General features: G+C 36.7%; 1 protein-coding gene across 1 annotated transcript in view; it reads right to left on the bottom strand.

Moving 5' to 3' along the window:
• The window catches only part of LOC122087320 (nicalin-1), an 18,560-nt gene extending 2,818 nt beyond the window's left edge, over positions 1–15,742 (bottom strand). Inside the window, exons 1-11 of the mRNA XM_042656401.1 lie at positions 15,137–15,742; positions 12,942–13,111; positions 12,191–12,294; positions 10,509–10,575; positions 6,292–6,384; positions 6,046–6,210; positions 5,728–5,868; positions 5,543–5,620; positions 4,681–4,793; positions 4,532–4,592; positions 2,330–2,497 (exon numbers count right to left, since the gene is read on the bottom strand). Coding sequence (XP_042512335.1) covers positions 2,330–2,497; positions 4,532–4,592; positions 4,681–4,793; positions 5,543–5,620; positions 5,728–5,868; positions 6,046–6,210; positions 6,292–6,384; positions 10,509–10,575; positions 12,191–12,294; positions 12,942–13,111; positions 15,137–15,416 — 1,440 coding nt within the window. The 5' untranslated portion in view covers positions 15,417–15,742. The remainder of the gene's footprint in view (positions 1–2,329; positions 2,498–4,531; positions 4,593–4,680; positions 4,794–5,542; positions 5,621–5,727; positions 5,869–6,045; positions 6,211–6,291; positions 6,385–10,508; positions 10,576–12,190; positions 12,295–12,941; positions 13,112–15,136) is intronic.
• Positions 15,743–16,590: the final 848 nt, after the last annotated feature.

Here is a 16,590-nt window from a genome sequence, read left to right on the forward strand (position 1 = left end):
GGGGTGGGTTCAAGTTCAAGGGCCTATTGGCCATCAAGCCATTACATAGTAGACCCACATAGGGGCCAAGCATAGATCCACAGAGGAGTCAACAAATGCTCAAAGCCACACTTCTTGGAAAGCAAGGAAAGTGGTGCAAACCAAGCACTGATGCACTTGAGAGGAGTTGATCAAGTGACCAACCCTCAGGCAGAACTTCACTGAGTATGGCAAACCGTCAGGCCAAGACCCAGGCTACTGACCTTTTCAAAGTGTCCAAAAAGTATTACTGAATAATCACTATCGAGGATAGAATTTTTCACCTTTCTTGGGCCAAAAGCAACAGCAGCAGAGAACAAACGGAAAACCTTGGCAATTTACAGAGTCACAATGAGCTTCTAATCTGGATTCAGTATAGACCTAATGGGTGAAATGATGCAAATTAAACTCTCCAATTGGGCTTAGAAAGACTTTATTGGGTCATTAATGAGTTCTATGGGCTTTGCGCTTTTTTATTTTTTTATGGGTTTCATTGTAACGGACCTCAATTATAAGCCCATAAAGGTTGGGGGGTAAAGTAAGTGCACGGGATTAGTAGTTAAGGGTTTGAGTTAGAATAGGATTTAATAGCATTTAAGAGTTCCGTTTCTAGTTTATTTACTTAAACAGCATAAAAGAATGAATAGGAGTCCTTTCATGAGTAAGTTAAGGAAATTTGGAAGGTTTTTTATGTTGGGTGAATAAAAAATTCATTACCAAAGGGAAAGAAAGGAGCAGGGGGGTTTAGGGAACAACCAAATTACAAGGCTCTGCCATAAAGGGGAGACAAGGGCCCACAAAAAATAAACAAATAAGGAAGGGCCTGATTCCAACAAGGCAACCAAACCCAACACAAAGAAATCACACAACCAAGGGGCATATATATATATATATATATAAATATATAACAGAAGATTCACTGGTTTGGCAGAGGAGAGAAATGATTCAAACAATAGGGGGAGATTTTGGCATTTGATTGTTCCCGACCACGTCTGCTCCACTGACCAAAAAAAATCTCTATGAATGTATACATTCTCCACCAATTAGATATGATTTGAATAATAGAACTGATATTTTTTCCAGAGTTTTGATGTTATTGAGCTGTGCATACAGGATTGGTATCCAAGAGCTGATCTCTTTCTTCTTCTTATTTTGATCTGTTCTAATCAGGTGTGGTTCTACCCTCTTCTCTTCTACTATTTTTTTTTTGTTTTTACTTATTATTTCTCTTGATTACATACCTGATATAATTGTAGTTATTGTTCCTAAAATCTTTCTAGAACCCTAAACTGCATTATGAAATAAGTTATTTGGTTTGGAAAATACACCAATCATCATTGAATAGATTGGCGAATGAAAATCTGAAGACGTTAGAAAAAATTCCTTCTAAATTTTCAGTTGACAAGACAGCATATGATGGGCATGTTGGTGTACGATGTCTTGTATTCCGTCACAGTTTAATCCAGGGAGTACTGGTGCAGCGCCTCAACAGGCAGGACGGCGGTCCTGCTAGCCGATTAGGGTCCAGCTAGCCGTTTATTTGAGGGCAATTGTGTACTTTCCGGATTAGGGTTTTTTTGCTATATATTTATAGCGAGGGTTTCTTTCTCTGTAATGCAAGCAATACTGAGAGGTGTGAGAGACGAGCGTTGTAACCCTATTTTCCATTGATAGTGAAGCAGGATCTCATCTCACCGGGGACATAGGCAATCTTGCCGAACCTTGTAAATCTGTGTGCATTGTTTGTTCTTGTTTTTTCCATTATCTTCTGCATCGTTTTAGGGTTGCGTTTCTACAGGGCAGATCCAATTGATTCACCAGAGATATAGTTTGGACAATCAAATGGTGGCTGCATACGGCCCATGCACTAGCCACCGAGTTGCCAGGTATGGAGACAAATATTGCAGCTCGAAATGATATGGCTTTTCAACAATAAACCAGAAGACAAGACTACAGTGAGCTGTTTCCATATAAGAATTTACAGCAAAAGCGTATTGTAACATTTGTCTCTAAAAATATGAGGTACTACCATACTAGAATTAGAAAATATCAGAACATGTACGCAGAAAACACAAACTACAACATTAATATGTTGGATGAAACCATTGCAACAAGTGCTTTCTGGACATGGTAGTAGGTCTGTGGTTCGCTGTTAAGGTGAAAATTGGATTTCAATCCAGGTATTAATCCCACAAAATTCACCATTCCAACAAGCTGTCATCTCACTTTCAAGTGTTCAAGCATATACCAAAGCACATAAAGACAAGTTCACCAAATAAACACAAATGAAACTATAAGAAGACATACAAACCTTCTTCAACGCCAATATGAATGGATCATTCTTTTTGAGAAAAGGAGCCATTCTGGGTGTCCGAGACAGAAGATCCAACCATGACTCTATATAAAAGGGATTGACAGCCAAGCTGCTACCATCCGCAAAGATTTGAATCTTCTTTCCTTGGTGACCATAAATATGCCTCTGCAAAGAGAGAGGATTGAGATTAGGAACCAAAAAGAAATACATCTCCGTAATTAAAATATCCCAACTATGCTCTGTTGCACTTTCCACAGGGTGGCCGCGCGGCCCGGGGGGGGGGTGTGTGGGGTGTGGTGGGGTGTTAGTTAAGGTGGGTGTAATAAACCAACATGTCCTGGGAACCCTTGGTCCTAGTATTAGGCTAAAGGGGGCAACATCCAGGGAAGTCTCTCTGGAGGAAGTCATCGACTTATATTTTCCTTCTTTAAATATATTTATGAAAATGTGCAGTTGAATCAATAATTTCTAAAGAAAGTGCAACAGAATGCAATTACTTAAATCTGTTGTCTTGTTAAAATGTGCTTTGGACACCTATGACAATTTATATCAGACCAAACAAAATTGGTTAATCACAAACAATTAAAAAAGCATACTTTTGCATATTTATGGTGGGAACTAATAAATGTATTAAATGTAAGGCAGATTCAATCTGAGAAGCATCTATTCAGTCTTTTCTGACAAGGATTAATTGCAAAAATTAGTGAGGAAACAGAATATAACATATTGAGCTATTTTCCCTTCTTAGTTCTTATTGAGATAGATCCTCTCAGACTCAACCTTTTGCTACTAATAATCCCAGAAAAATATATAAAAAGCACTCTGATAACTAAAGGTTGGGATCAATTGCGGTCTAAAAGTTCAAAGAAGAAGCTAAAACTAAAAACCTTCCTTAAATACATCATCATTCTATAATAATGGATTACATAGAAATCTGGTCGTCACCTTGAGATCATAAATATATTTACAGCACCAATCCTCTAAGGTGTCAAACTGTATGAAGTCAGTTGTGAAAACAATCGAGGAAAAAGAAAAAAACAAGAAGTGAGGAAACAGAAACTATCAAAGGGTGAAATGTTTCTGAGAAAGAACTAATATAAGATATAGTTAAAGGTAAAAGTGAAGGATCCACAGTTGCACTGGTTCAATTGAGAAGGTTGTGACTAAAATTGGGAGGGGAGAAGGAAGGATCACAGCTAGGAGCATGAGAACTGAATGAAACCAAGAGGTGGGCAACAAACCAGAAGTGTTTTACAGCTACATCAATTGATCCAGAGACAACAAATACTCTGACGTTGTTAATGGTCCAGTTGATGTGCCAAAGCAAAACTAGATGATGATGAAATCGAGCGATTTATTATATATCTCCAGTTGTTATTTTCCATTCAATTTTTAAGGTTGCAATCTATTGATAAAAAGGGAAATGTAAAGGTAGAACATCAAGTCATTTGGAATTTACCCGGGGAAAAAAAAAAAAAAAAAAAACTAACAAACAAACAAAAGCAAATAACAAATAATCAAAAAAAAAACCCATCAGTACAGTACTCGGCCCATGTACAGTTCTTACAGCTAGTTAGCAGGAGAAGCCCAAAAAATCCAGTTCTAAAGATATATGATAAAAGATTCTTGAGTATCCCTCTTTCGAGACACAAAATACCACAGCTGAAAGCGAAAGGTTTCCTAAGACCCTTTCTGCTTAACAGCATAGCTTCTCTAGGAACAAGGTTTGAGATTTCAGTTTCTCAATATCATCATAATTACCATATTATCCTCCTTCCTTCGGTATTTCACAAAAGCATACTAACAGAAGCTTCTCCTAAGTTTCTTGACAAAAATTGGTGAAGCAAGGTCCTGAAAAACTTGGCCCTCCAATGAGCTTCATAATATCCAGAATTCTATTCATTCAATACCAGTGAGGGTTTCGAGTCCCTCCATCCCCAATAAAAAAAGGGTCCGTTTTACTCATCACCAAGATATTTACCCTTATTATATTTAACTCATAACGGATCGGATTACATTTAACTCGTAACGGATCGGACTACTCTCTCTCTCTCTCTCTCTCCTCTCTCTAGAGTTATTTAATTTTTATTTTTTTTAAACCTACAACTAGATTAAATTCTGTAACTTTGTATGTAATCACAATACAGAAATGTCCACAAGGAGTTCTTTTCTAGATTACTTGTAAGAAAAATATCTTACCGCAAGACTCTCAGCAACCAACTTGACACTTCTAGTAACTGCAGTTTCATTCACAAATTGCCTGTTGAATATACAAAAGCATTGAGTGATGGCAGCCTAAAACAGTTTCAGCAACAATGTAAGAATGGTTTAATTTCTGAGAATATTACCTGCTGTCATATAGGCCCCCAGTACTTTCTAATAATTCAGGAGCCACAGAAAGCTCTGAGAGGGTGGCAGCAGTAACTCTTAACCTTGAAAATTGCTCATGCTCCCAAGCTACCTACAGCAGACTTGACAGCATTAGCATAGACAGCAAAAAATTACCATATAAAAGAGCATTGAATGCATATAATATGTCAGGACAACATGCCAAAAATTTTGCATTCATAAGTTCAAGGAAATACACTACCAATCACACAAGTTTATGATATTTGACAGGATACATTGAATGATGAAAATAATATGATGTAGGCATCCAAGGGTGAATTTATGACAGGATAATAACAACTTAACAATTTTGTAAAACAATGCAAAGAAATTGGGTCTCTTGATCTTCTAATGAAATATTTTTCTTCATAATTTCTCTGTTTTAGTGATTGCATGCTTTTACCACTAATTTGTGAAGAATGACCCATTTTCCTGTTTTCTTTTGGATCAGCAAAAATAGAAAAATGAACTATTAAAACGTTATAGTACGCCAAAATAGACCAAAAAACAAGCACTCCTTTTTCACTTTACAAATACAAATAAACCATAAACAAAATATTTCCCCAGCCCTCTAAAGGAACAATTTTATAAAAAAAAATATGAAAATGAAATAATGAGCAGGAGATTACTGAAGTAAACTTGATTATTATGGTTCAGGTAAATCATTTTCAGTTTTCCACAACAAAATCCTGAATCAATTTTTAGAATATGTCATTATGCACATTAAAGGCCAATAACAGGGTGCAAACTCTCTAGATAACAGAAACACCAATATGTTTGCCTGAACACACGAAAAAGCACATTTCAGGCACATCTCCTTACTCGTGGGTTTGACACGTTTATTTTTTTGTGCTTCAGACCAACTTTGACTTCCAATTCCTCTGCCACATTTGAGAAACTCTGCCAAAAATTGGGGAAAAAAAGGAATTTTAATAAAATAAATGTAAAGAAAGACCATCAAATAGGGAGGTTTAATTTTCTTCTTCCTTATTAAATATTTGACTTACTTCAAAAATTTGCTTTATGTAGACATTTTCTGGAGGCTTAGACACATGAATCCACATTTCATTGTCCCAAGAACCAATGCTATTCAAGCATATAGCATAGTCAATACTCTCACGCAAACGCTGGTCAAGGCTCCGAAGCCACTATACAATGTCCAGAATTGAAATATGTGAGCCTCACATTAAGACGTGAAAGACAAAATTAAGTAAACAGGTGAGACTAAAAGGATGAAAAACAAAAACAAAATATGAATAAAAATAGGAAACTTTATTTAACCCAAAAAAAAAAAAGGAAAACCCCCACCATGAGGAGCTAACCACCTTTAGAGTTCCGTTGTAGTTGTAAGGCCCACCAGATGTTAGCCCAAATAGTAGATTGTACGAACCTCTTGTCTTTGGATTTGAATAAAGACGAGAGAATAACCGGGCAATTTCTAGAAGTGCCGCAACACCACTTCCATTACTATCAGTTCCCACTGATAATCCCTACAAAAATATATACCCTCAGAAATTCATACAGCCTAGCAAGATTATGATTTAATTTGAATAAATAACATATCTCTATACCGGAGCAGCACCAAAGGTGTCATATGATGCAACTATAGCAATTGTTGGCAGTTGATTTGTATCTCCATCTGCTTTTAATCCCTGTAACCATCCCTGTCACCAGAAATTGGTCCAAATGATAAATACTTCAAATGTGTTCACTACATACGAACAACACCAAGCAGTATAAATTGGACATACACGAGTCTGAATATCTACATGTACTCCCAAGATTAAATTGTGCACATGGAATGCTGATGCTGGACCATCCCAAATCTAGATTTCTCAGCCAGTTCATTAGTTCAACAAGGCCAGCCCAAGGTAAGTGCATACAGTCAAATTTCCTGTAAACAGGATGGCATCTGGGACTAGGATCTACTTTCTTGTTAACTAGCCCAAGATGTAGAGTCAAGTAGTACCACGATGTTTCCAAGACATACTTGCACACCACTTTGGTGTTAGGAGTTTCTTTCTCTTAATGCACATTGTCTTACTTTAGAAAATCAAGTTAGATCATGGATGGTTGACATGGAAGGCAAGCCTAGACGGTGGCCACACACCTCCATGTCTTGGCACTTAGGCGGCACCTAGGAAGCAAAGGCATTCATATACCAAGGGGTTTTAGATACAAAATATGAGGTTTCTTTCCTTCAAGATGTAAGTTTGAGGAGGTTTATATGTAAAATAAAAATTTTATTTCTTTTGTGTGTAAATATTGAGAGAGGGGGGACGATTATAATTTGACAAAATGAAACCCAAAGGTGGTTGTCTTCTTCCTCTTCATGTCAATGGTGGAAGATGTGGTAACTGCAGCATTAGTTACAGGTAATACCTCCCTCATACTTCTTCCTTTTTCTCCTTCCTCTCTCTACTTCTTCTTCTTGTGGAAGAGGCGACATTTGCATTTCTGGCAGCATATCCTCTTGCTTCTTCCGGCAGAGGCACAAAGGCAATGGCTGTTGCATTTCCAGCAACAGATCTGGCTTCTGCGGCTTCTGTTGCTAGTCCTGCCGCCTTCTTTCATCAGCTTCTTCCACTGTGGTGGTAGTGTCTGGCCACTGCAAATTTTCTGTCAGTAGTGGCAGCTACTATTGCTTCTTCTCTCCATTTTTTTTTTCTTTTTATTGTTCCATCTTTTTCCCTTTTCTTCCCTTTCCCCCGATTTTCCCTGCTTCCCCAACCCCCCCCCCCTCTTCAACTTTGCCTTTTTGTATGGTTTCTGTGAATGGGTGCCTAGACAACTTGGTGGCTGGTCACCTAGGAACTAAAAAACTATAGGCAACATCTTGAAAACTATGAGGCTAGGACTAGTAGTTTCTACTTTTTTCATATATATTCAACTTTAAGACCATCGGCGGACACGAGAAAAGAAAGAAAACTCAGACTATTAGTCACAAAAATGCACTTGAGAAGATTCATAGTGAGCTTTGTAAACCATAAGAGAAGCTCTTTGGGAAAGTAGATTTATCAGGTTTTATGTCATTGTTAGTTGGTACTCTAAAAAATCAAGTACAGAAAGCATAGGCAAAAGGTGCAAAAAGGTCACAGGGTACCTATTTCACATTTTTATATGTAGCACATATATTCACTGGCTACTTAATACCATGCAAGATTCCATTATAAGTTCTAACTTCTAACTGGTCGCATAGCTGTCCAATAAATTTCCTTCGAGTTTTTGAGGAATATTGTCCATCACACGACATTCCGGTCACACTCCTCCACTTCATCCATCCTATTCTAAATCTTTGTACAACCTTATCCTCTATTTATGATTGAACCTAAGTACCTAAAATTTTCACTTTGCTCCATCTCCCTATCATCAATTTTCACCACACCATTTTTCAGTCTTATTGTTACTAAAGCTACACTGTTTTTACATCTATTTTTCTTTTGCTACCTTTGATCAGATCCATGTAGCAGATCCCATTTAGTTGGGATAAGGCTGAGTTGTTGTTATTGTTGTTGTATCATTACACACCATATACTCTGTTTTTGTTCTACTTATCTTTAAACCTTTTGATTCCAAGGTTGATCTTCATGATTCCAACTTTGTATTTATCATTGTTTTGTATCATCCACCAAACATTATAATCAAGAAAAAAACATACACCAAGGGATCTGATCTTATGTCTCTAGTAAGCTCCTCTATGATTAGCGCAAAAAGATATGGGCTTAGAACCGATCTTGATGTAACCCAATTGTAATTTGGTATTCACTACCCTGCCCCACCACAATTCTTACACTAGGCACTAAACCATTATACATATCTTTAACCATGTTCATTTACTTGAAACACTTCTTCTTCTTAAGAACTTGCCAAATTAACTCCTAGAGACTCTATTATAAACTTTCTCTAAGGCAATAACGACATTATGGATATCCTTCTTTCTAATTGGCAGAGAAAGTGAAATATTCCATTAAAGACGCTAAAAAGTGTAGGCGAAATCAACCACCCCATTTACAGAACCTACCCATGCCATGTGGAAAGGTGATTTGGCCATTCCACCGTTGGATAGAAGGCATGAGGTCTGAATTAACCACATTTCAAATTTCAAAGCCTAATTCAGTCAAATACCCTCCCATGCATTCTCATGCATCCCCCGTTTAAGTCCATACATGTCTATTGGTCTCATAGTCCTGATTTTTGAAACTCTATTTGCCACTTGGCAAACTTCATTTGGGAGGAAATTTGATATGGGAGCAAAGGACCTTAAGGTCTATCTGCCCACAAAATTTCAATACCACAGAAATGAGATAAAGAGTACAATGCCATGATACAATGAATATACAGAAAAAATAATGATAAAACATCATTCAAAGAGAAAATACACTGAGCCAACCCCCAAAATGAAAACATTATAAGCCCAACATTATAAAGGAATATCATCCCCAAAGCAGAGCCTTGGCCAAACAAACTCTTGTTTGGATAAGTCATCTGCCACCTTATCAGCATTTCTTGGTCTTGATTAGAACCAAATCTGCATTTGAGAAACATTGATCCAAATAGGCCTGATATCTGATGTATAAGCCAAGGTTCCTCTGCTTGCTTCCCCATGCATCAGATAACATTGGATGAGTCCCCCCTCAATAATACCATTAGAGAAACCCCTCCTAATCAATCCCTATTTAGTTAGGGCAGCATATATTTAGTCCTTGGTACAACCATATTCATTGCACCTATTGAGAGAACTTTCATACTCCTTAGAGGAATTCCAATCTTTGTTATTTTTGCTATGGCTCTTTGTGAAGAGATACAGATTGGAGCTTGGAATGCTTTCCTGGCCTTACTATACACCAAAAATGGAACTGAAAATAAGTTTTGAGATGTGCAATGGAGCTATATATTATTCTCAATCAGTTCGGATTTCCCTTAATTGAATTAATGGCAAAAAGGCGAGCACTTACCCATGCAACATTCACCCCCTCGGTTTCTCCCTTTTCCCTCCACATTAATGATGTCCCCCCCCCAGTTGACAAATCAACAGTTATTGTCTCACTTTTTCCCTCTCTGGCATATATGATGTCATGGTAAATCCCTCTCCCTTAAATTAAATACAATCCAGATAGGTTGGTCCAGTAGAAACCTAGATTTATCTAAAATAACTAATATAGTCGAGTTTTTGTTGGTTTTTGGTGTTTAACATCAATTAGGCTGTTTGTGAATTTCTTAAATTGATTCCGGCATTGGTGTGAATTCAATTGTGTGTTGAGGTAATGATGAGCAGGACCTGATCCTGCATGAGAGAGAGAGAGAGAGAGAGAGAGAGAGAGAGAGAAACAGTTTCTGTAACCAGTGTCTTTGCAGCCTGAAAGACTAAATCAGTTCTAGAATGTATAAAGGGAAAAAAAAGAATCAATTATGCAGCCAGCCGGAAACTCCAGTCAACATATTTAAAATTCCAAAACAGACAATGTTCAATCAACATTTCAGTATTGTAACACAAAAAGAACTTGCCTCTCCAAATGTTTCTCCACCAGAATGGGAAAAACAGGCTTCAAGGTGCATCTGGAAATAATATCCAGTATACACTTGAAAAAATCTGTTTGAAGAATTAAGGATACATACAGCTTCAGAAAAACACATTTAGTGTAGGAAACCCTTTGGTCAAGAACAGGACTTACAGTAGCAATGCAAAATAACAAGAGATCTAGAATCCAAAATCTTTCTTGCATCTTTATAGAAACATATCGTTTAATTTCTTTTCCCCAAATTATTGAGTGAAGTGATGAATTAGAACCTGAATGTTTGTGATGGTGGGAGATGTTAGCTTCTTAGGTTCTGGCATTGAGACGACAAGCTTGTATCTGTAATATTACAAGAAGTCATTAGATGAACCCATTATGGTAGTACAACCATATCTTCAGAGGCAACTTTTTCACAGAAGAATTAACTAGGATGACAATAGATGTTTCTATTTCCCCATACAAGGATGAGAAAACAGCTTGCCATATTCATGGAGCACAGTGCTCACAATACTCCAAATACGATGGATCGTTATAGGTAAGAAACAATAAGCAAATACAAGTACAATAATAAAACCCTAGTTGTCAAAGCAACAAGGCAACTCAAAGCGGTGGAGGGGTGCCTAAGCGCTTAGGTGACAAGGCACCCGCCTAGGCGACCAAGGTGCACAAGAGTTATTTTTTATTTCCCTTATTTTCTAACATTATTTAGTATGCCACATACCTTACATCATAAAAAATCAACATTAAGTCACATCAAGTTATCAAAAATCAACATTTAGGAAATGTTCTTGTTCTCTAATAAGTTTGACTGGTCAAATGATTTTATTTTTACACGAGACTTTTTGTATTAGGTAGAGCACAAAACCAGCTTTCTACAAATCCAAAATTGTTTAAATCTCATTTATATTGAAGGAGTTATGTTCCAATCAACCTTATTTGATGTGCGCAAATGCTATTTAAAATTGCATTAAATGGAAATAAATTTTTAAACATCAAAACAAAATATTATTTTGACACTCTTTTGATTTTTAGTGATGTTCTATCACAATAAGATTTATGAAATTTTTAGATTTGAGAAAAACCCTAGCCCTTTTGGAATTTAAAGTCTTAACTATTTTTATGGCAGTTGAGTGCTTGATTGTAATCGTTATATCATATTTCTCCTCTCAATACTTTAGAAGAAAGTTATTTAATATGTACTTATGGAACAATGTTACCTAGTTTCCTTAATGTTATTTAATATGTAATTATGGAACAATGTTACCTAGTTTCCTTATTACTATTTTCAAAATAAAATGAATATCATTTACCGATTAAAAATTGAAATTGCAATTTTTCTCTAAATAAATAAAATAAACCACATAATAGAATTAGAAAATTATAATATGTGTAGCTCACAGAAAATTTCCTTTCACATCACTAAAACTTCCACAAAATTCTGATTGATGTAAGGAACTCTAACAAGGGAGAACTACAAAATTTTTGATCATCGAAAATTCCAGAGAAATTTCATTAAGATGTTGAATTATGCAATTTTTTATTCACCAACTTAATGTTTTGCATCCTTGGATAAGAGGAAAATCTAACTTGCACCCCCGATCTTTGGACTCTTTATTTAGATCATTAAAGTACCTTATGAGCTCTTGCCCCTTTGCGTTATTAAAACTTGTTCAGTAATGCAAGTCAAAATAATAAATCTACAGCAAACTAGGGGAATAAAGGAACATAAAAGTTGGACCACATTAACTTGTGGAATAGGAAAAAAAAGACATGAGCATATCATATGCAAGATGTTCTGGTGGATGTCCAAATAAATTTAGGTGTTATCACGGGGGATTGGACACGATAAAATGTGGACACACAACACAATATCCTGCAAATCAGAGGGTTATATAAAGCATTCTAATTGTGCTAGAGAAGTTCCAAAGGTCTCATTGGTAAAGTCTGAACTAACCCGCCAGTTGTCGCAGATGCAGGCTGGCCAGTAGCATCATTCCTCTTGACATCAGCTAAGACAGCGTTAATCTTGTCATCCTCAAAAGCAAAATAAACTGGGTACTGTAAACCATAGGCTATAATCAGAGAACAACTAAAGAAGGAGGAGGCAAACAAAAGGAAAGATAGAAGAGAAAAATCACATCAAGTTTTGTATACAATTTTCATATTATCTATCATAAGTAGAACAACAAGAAGATACCATCTATAACCTGTCCCCCCAAAATCCCACAAAAAATTAGGTCTCTTCCTACTGAAAGCAGAAGACAAACAGTATCACCGACAGTTGAATACTGAATGCTCCAAACAAACATTTTTCTTGTGTTCCCTTTTTCTGAATAACAGAACAGTCAATCATGAATACCAACCATTAATACCAAAAGCCCTAACAGATAAATGAAAATGCTGCTAGACACAATATTGCAATAAGTTTGTACTGACTACTAGAATAATCAACAATTCCACCATCTCATAAACATAAACCTACAAATAAGCATTAAGGCTCAAGTAAATGTCCTGGTTACCAGTCACTAAAGCCATAGCAAATAGCAATTAAAGAACAGTATGCAGGAAAGAGAATAAAAGCAAACATTATAATGGAAAGCTAAAAAGGTCTACAAAATAGTCCTCAACATGTAGCAGTTTGCTAGCGAAGAAAGCCTCGCAGGGTGAACAAGTGATGAATGGCAGAAATAATCTGTTTCACTCACAGGGATGTTGGCATGTATAAGTAATTCTTCCAGCTCAAACAATATGTTTCTCATCAGCTCTTTTCCTTGACTTTGGTCACCTTCAATTTTGTATTTACTATTATCAGGACCAAACTTCTGTGGAAGAAAAAGCAGTAATCCACCCAATGCCTGTCCTTCCTTAATATAGTCTGCAAAAATTTTGCCACAAAATAAGAAGAATCAGGAGGAAGTATAAGAATGACAAGAAAAAAAAAAAAAAAAAAGTGAAAAATGAAAATAGGATAACTGATAAACCAGTAACAGGTAGATAAATGTGACATGACCTGTACAAACGGCCCCTAAGCAGATGTAGGCATGGTCTGACACTGTACCTAGATAAGCCATATAAACTGCCAACTAGAGCAATTACTGACACGTAGTCGGTAGTCACCATAAGGCTCTGTTTTCAGTTGAATCCCAGGGTATTTTCTGGGAAGAGAAATCCTCAGGTTTGAGAGATATTTCCATTTTTCTTTTTCTCTGGTTATTTAGAGTACGTTAAATTTCCGGAGTAGTTAGAAGTATGTGTGTTGCAAAAATTGAACATTGTGAAACATTAATTGTTTTTTAGCTGAATGAAGTATCATTAATGTTTTGAAGTGAACACAAACAAATTACGGTTACTGCATGACAAATCTAATGACTTAATTTTGCAAGGGTTCACAGTTTTCTTAAGACTCAGTTTCCCTTCACCCACAGTGAACAGAGAATCTCTTAAGATCTGACCCTTCAATTGGACTGAGAAAGGGTATTTCGAACCTTCGTAAATAGGGGTGGGAGTTAATGATGGCATTGACTATTCCAGTAGTCAATCATAGCGTCAAATCACCTTGGATGAAGAAATTCTCTCTTCAATCTGTGTGCTGCAAATTTTATTTCTCACCGAAGAATGATAATTAATTAGTTAGCCAATGTAGCATCACAGAGGTATTGAATTCAACAGACAAGAAGAGTGAAAATAACATGGAAAATGGCACATGACCGATAGCAACATAGAGCACTAAAGATGTAAGCACAGGTGATAATATGCCAAGCCTGAAATCTTGGAGTTGCACTGGCACATTTAATCCCAATTTGCTCAGGACAAATGCACACACATGATGAAAGGAGGACTTATGGAGAATAAGGCTGACAACAGTTTCCAAGGATTGCTATAAGCTAAGCTTCTCTAGACTTGCCAGAGGAGGAAACTCAAGGAAAACTACAACCTTTTATCAAGAACAATGATACTTCCCAAAGAATTAAGTAATCACATCGGTCAAAGGTTCTTCCCAAAGAAAGGTGCAATACAGGTAAATCACATTAAAGCAATGCCTTCTCTTAAACTGATGCCAGACTTTTCTCTTCTTCTGTTCCTTCTCAGTTCAACCCTCTCTCTCTCTCTCTCTCCCCCAGAGAGGAATTTTGATCGTAGTTGTCCATAGACAATAAAATCATTTGAATCAACTGATATCATATCACTCTGTGTTTTATCCAAAAAGGGATTAAAAAAAAAAAAAATTGATGAGTGCATGGTTCCCTCCTTGTCAATGGATGGGTACATGATGCCCTCCTGCATAACCTGTGCCTTGATATGATAGTTTGAAAATCCAATAAAATTGGTACGTAATGTGACTTGCATTTTAACTCATCGCTACCAAGGGAATTTCCTAAGCAATTTATAGCTGATCTTTGTATCTTTCCAGTCAGCGATAGATAAATTTTACCCCACCGATAAAAGGTAAATCTCAATCAGAACCACAAAACGGAACTCACTCAGGAGACCTGTCACTTTCTCTCTCTAACTGGCAGTATGCATTGCATACCATTAACTTCATGGATATTTTGACTTTATTACACATTTGAATCTTTCTCGTTTTGTGGTGATATGCCAATATCCAAAAATACCTAAGCGTGAAGCAAGGAAAGCAGCGGTACGTACATAAATAAACATACACGTTCAGCTTCTCCTTAAAGAAAGGCATCCGAACTTCACTCGGAAGTAATTGATGTTTCATTAAGGAGGGAGAAGAGTGCGTGTGAATGACATACAAGTTACTAAAAAGGTGAAATAATACATGCTTATATCAAACGCTATATCATTGTTAAAATTCAAGGAAGCTAGATGGAATTCTAAGAGTTTAATAGTGAAATTTAAGAGGAGACTGACACTTGCATACTTAACAGATACCTACCTCGAAGAAGAGTGATATTGATTTCTCGAATAGGGATTATAACAACAGTGCGCGAAAGATCTGCTCCAGGCACAAACGGCGATGAACCAGCGTGATGATTAAGGCTAGCAAAGCGAGATCCGAAAGGAACACCGGCGAGATCGTACTGAATAAGCCTGTAGACATCAACAGCGGTCGCAGCATCGCAGAGCTCCACACAGGCGACCAGTATAAAAACCAGCGCTAGGACCGAATACACTGATTCCAGCATCTCACCTTGCCCCCCTTTCTTCCCCGCCATTGAAGGAATAAAGGTAGAAGATATCGATAAGCGTGGCAGAAGAAACTCCGAAATGGAGAGAGAGAGAGAGAGAGAGAGAGGAGGAAGAAGGGAATGAAGTACTCGTAGGGTTTGTGTTACTGTGGTCTTCAATCAGGTCCGATCTGAAAATATTAAATTACAGGACTGCCGAAGGAGAGTTGAAAGTTTTACTCAAGCCCCCTGCGAGAACCATGCGTTGGAAAAAGGGGCGGGGGAGGCCGGAGAGAGGGGTATTTCCTCCGCCAACATTGTGGGAAACCATCGTGTACGACCGCGTGAGCAGTGCTTTTTACTACATGTGGATATCAAATCTAACTGGGTCTAAATATATACACACTTGTTATTCTTATCATCATTTAATCATAGATTCATTTATTTAAATTAACTTCAAATTTCTATTTTTAATTTATTTTTATTAAAATTATCAAAACAAAATTTAAATGAAAATCCATTACAAGAATTGTTTCATTAAAAAATATATATATAGAGAGAGAGAGAGTGGAATTGCAATCCCATTTGAGTCTTTCATTCCCAGTTGACATAGCCTGTGCCATTCTTAGTATACCTTTAAGTGGAAATGGTCTGGATTAGTTGAGATTTATCCATTGTCTAAGACTGGGCAATTAACAACGTCATTACCAATCAAGTTTTTAATCAACTCTCAATTGGGGAATAGCGCCAGGGATAAAATCAACAATAAGTAAGTGTTGAAATCTATATGGAAAGTGAGTATCCATCTTAAATTCAAAATGTTTTTATGAAAACTTTTTGTCCTTATGATTTATGTATTGATCTAAAAGTAGAGTTTTTTAATATTGATGTCAAGTCTTGAGAGTTTTCTAAATGTCTTTAGGAAGCAAGACCATCAGGGATGCGCATTGAGTACCTTAACTCATCTTCTTTACTTTCTTTCTGAGATAATTTCTTTTGAATCATACCTATTCCCAGACTCATAATATGGATGCCCTAAAAATTTTACCACATGATCTAATGATTATAAAAAAAAAAATTCAAGTTTGAAAATTTCATTTCCCACACCCTCTAAATTCCCCTCAAAATCAACATATCCCCTCGCTCCGTTAAGGTTTCTTTTTTTTTTTTTTGGTTGGACTTTAGGAGACGCTTACTACTAATATCACAACATGTACAGAGA

The sequence above is a fragment of the Macadamia integrifolia genome, chromosome 8, assembly GCF_013358625.1.
Source record: "Macadamia integrifolia cultivar HAES 741 chromosome 8, SCU_Mint_v3, whole genome shotgun sequence".
NCBI lineage: Eukaryota > Viridiplantae > Streptophyta > Magnoliopsida > Proteales > Proteaceae > Macadamia > Macadamia integrifolia.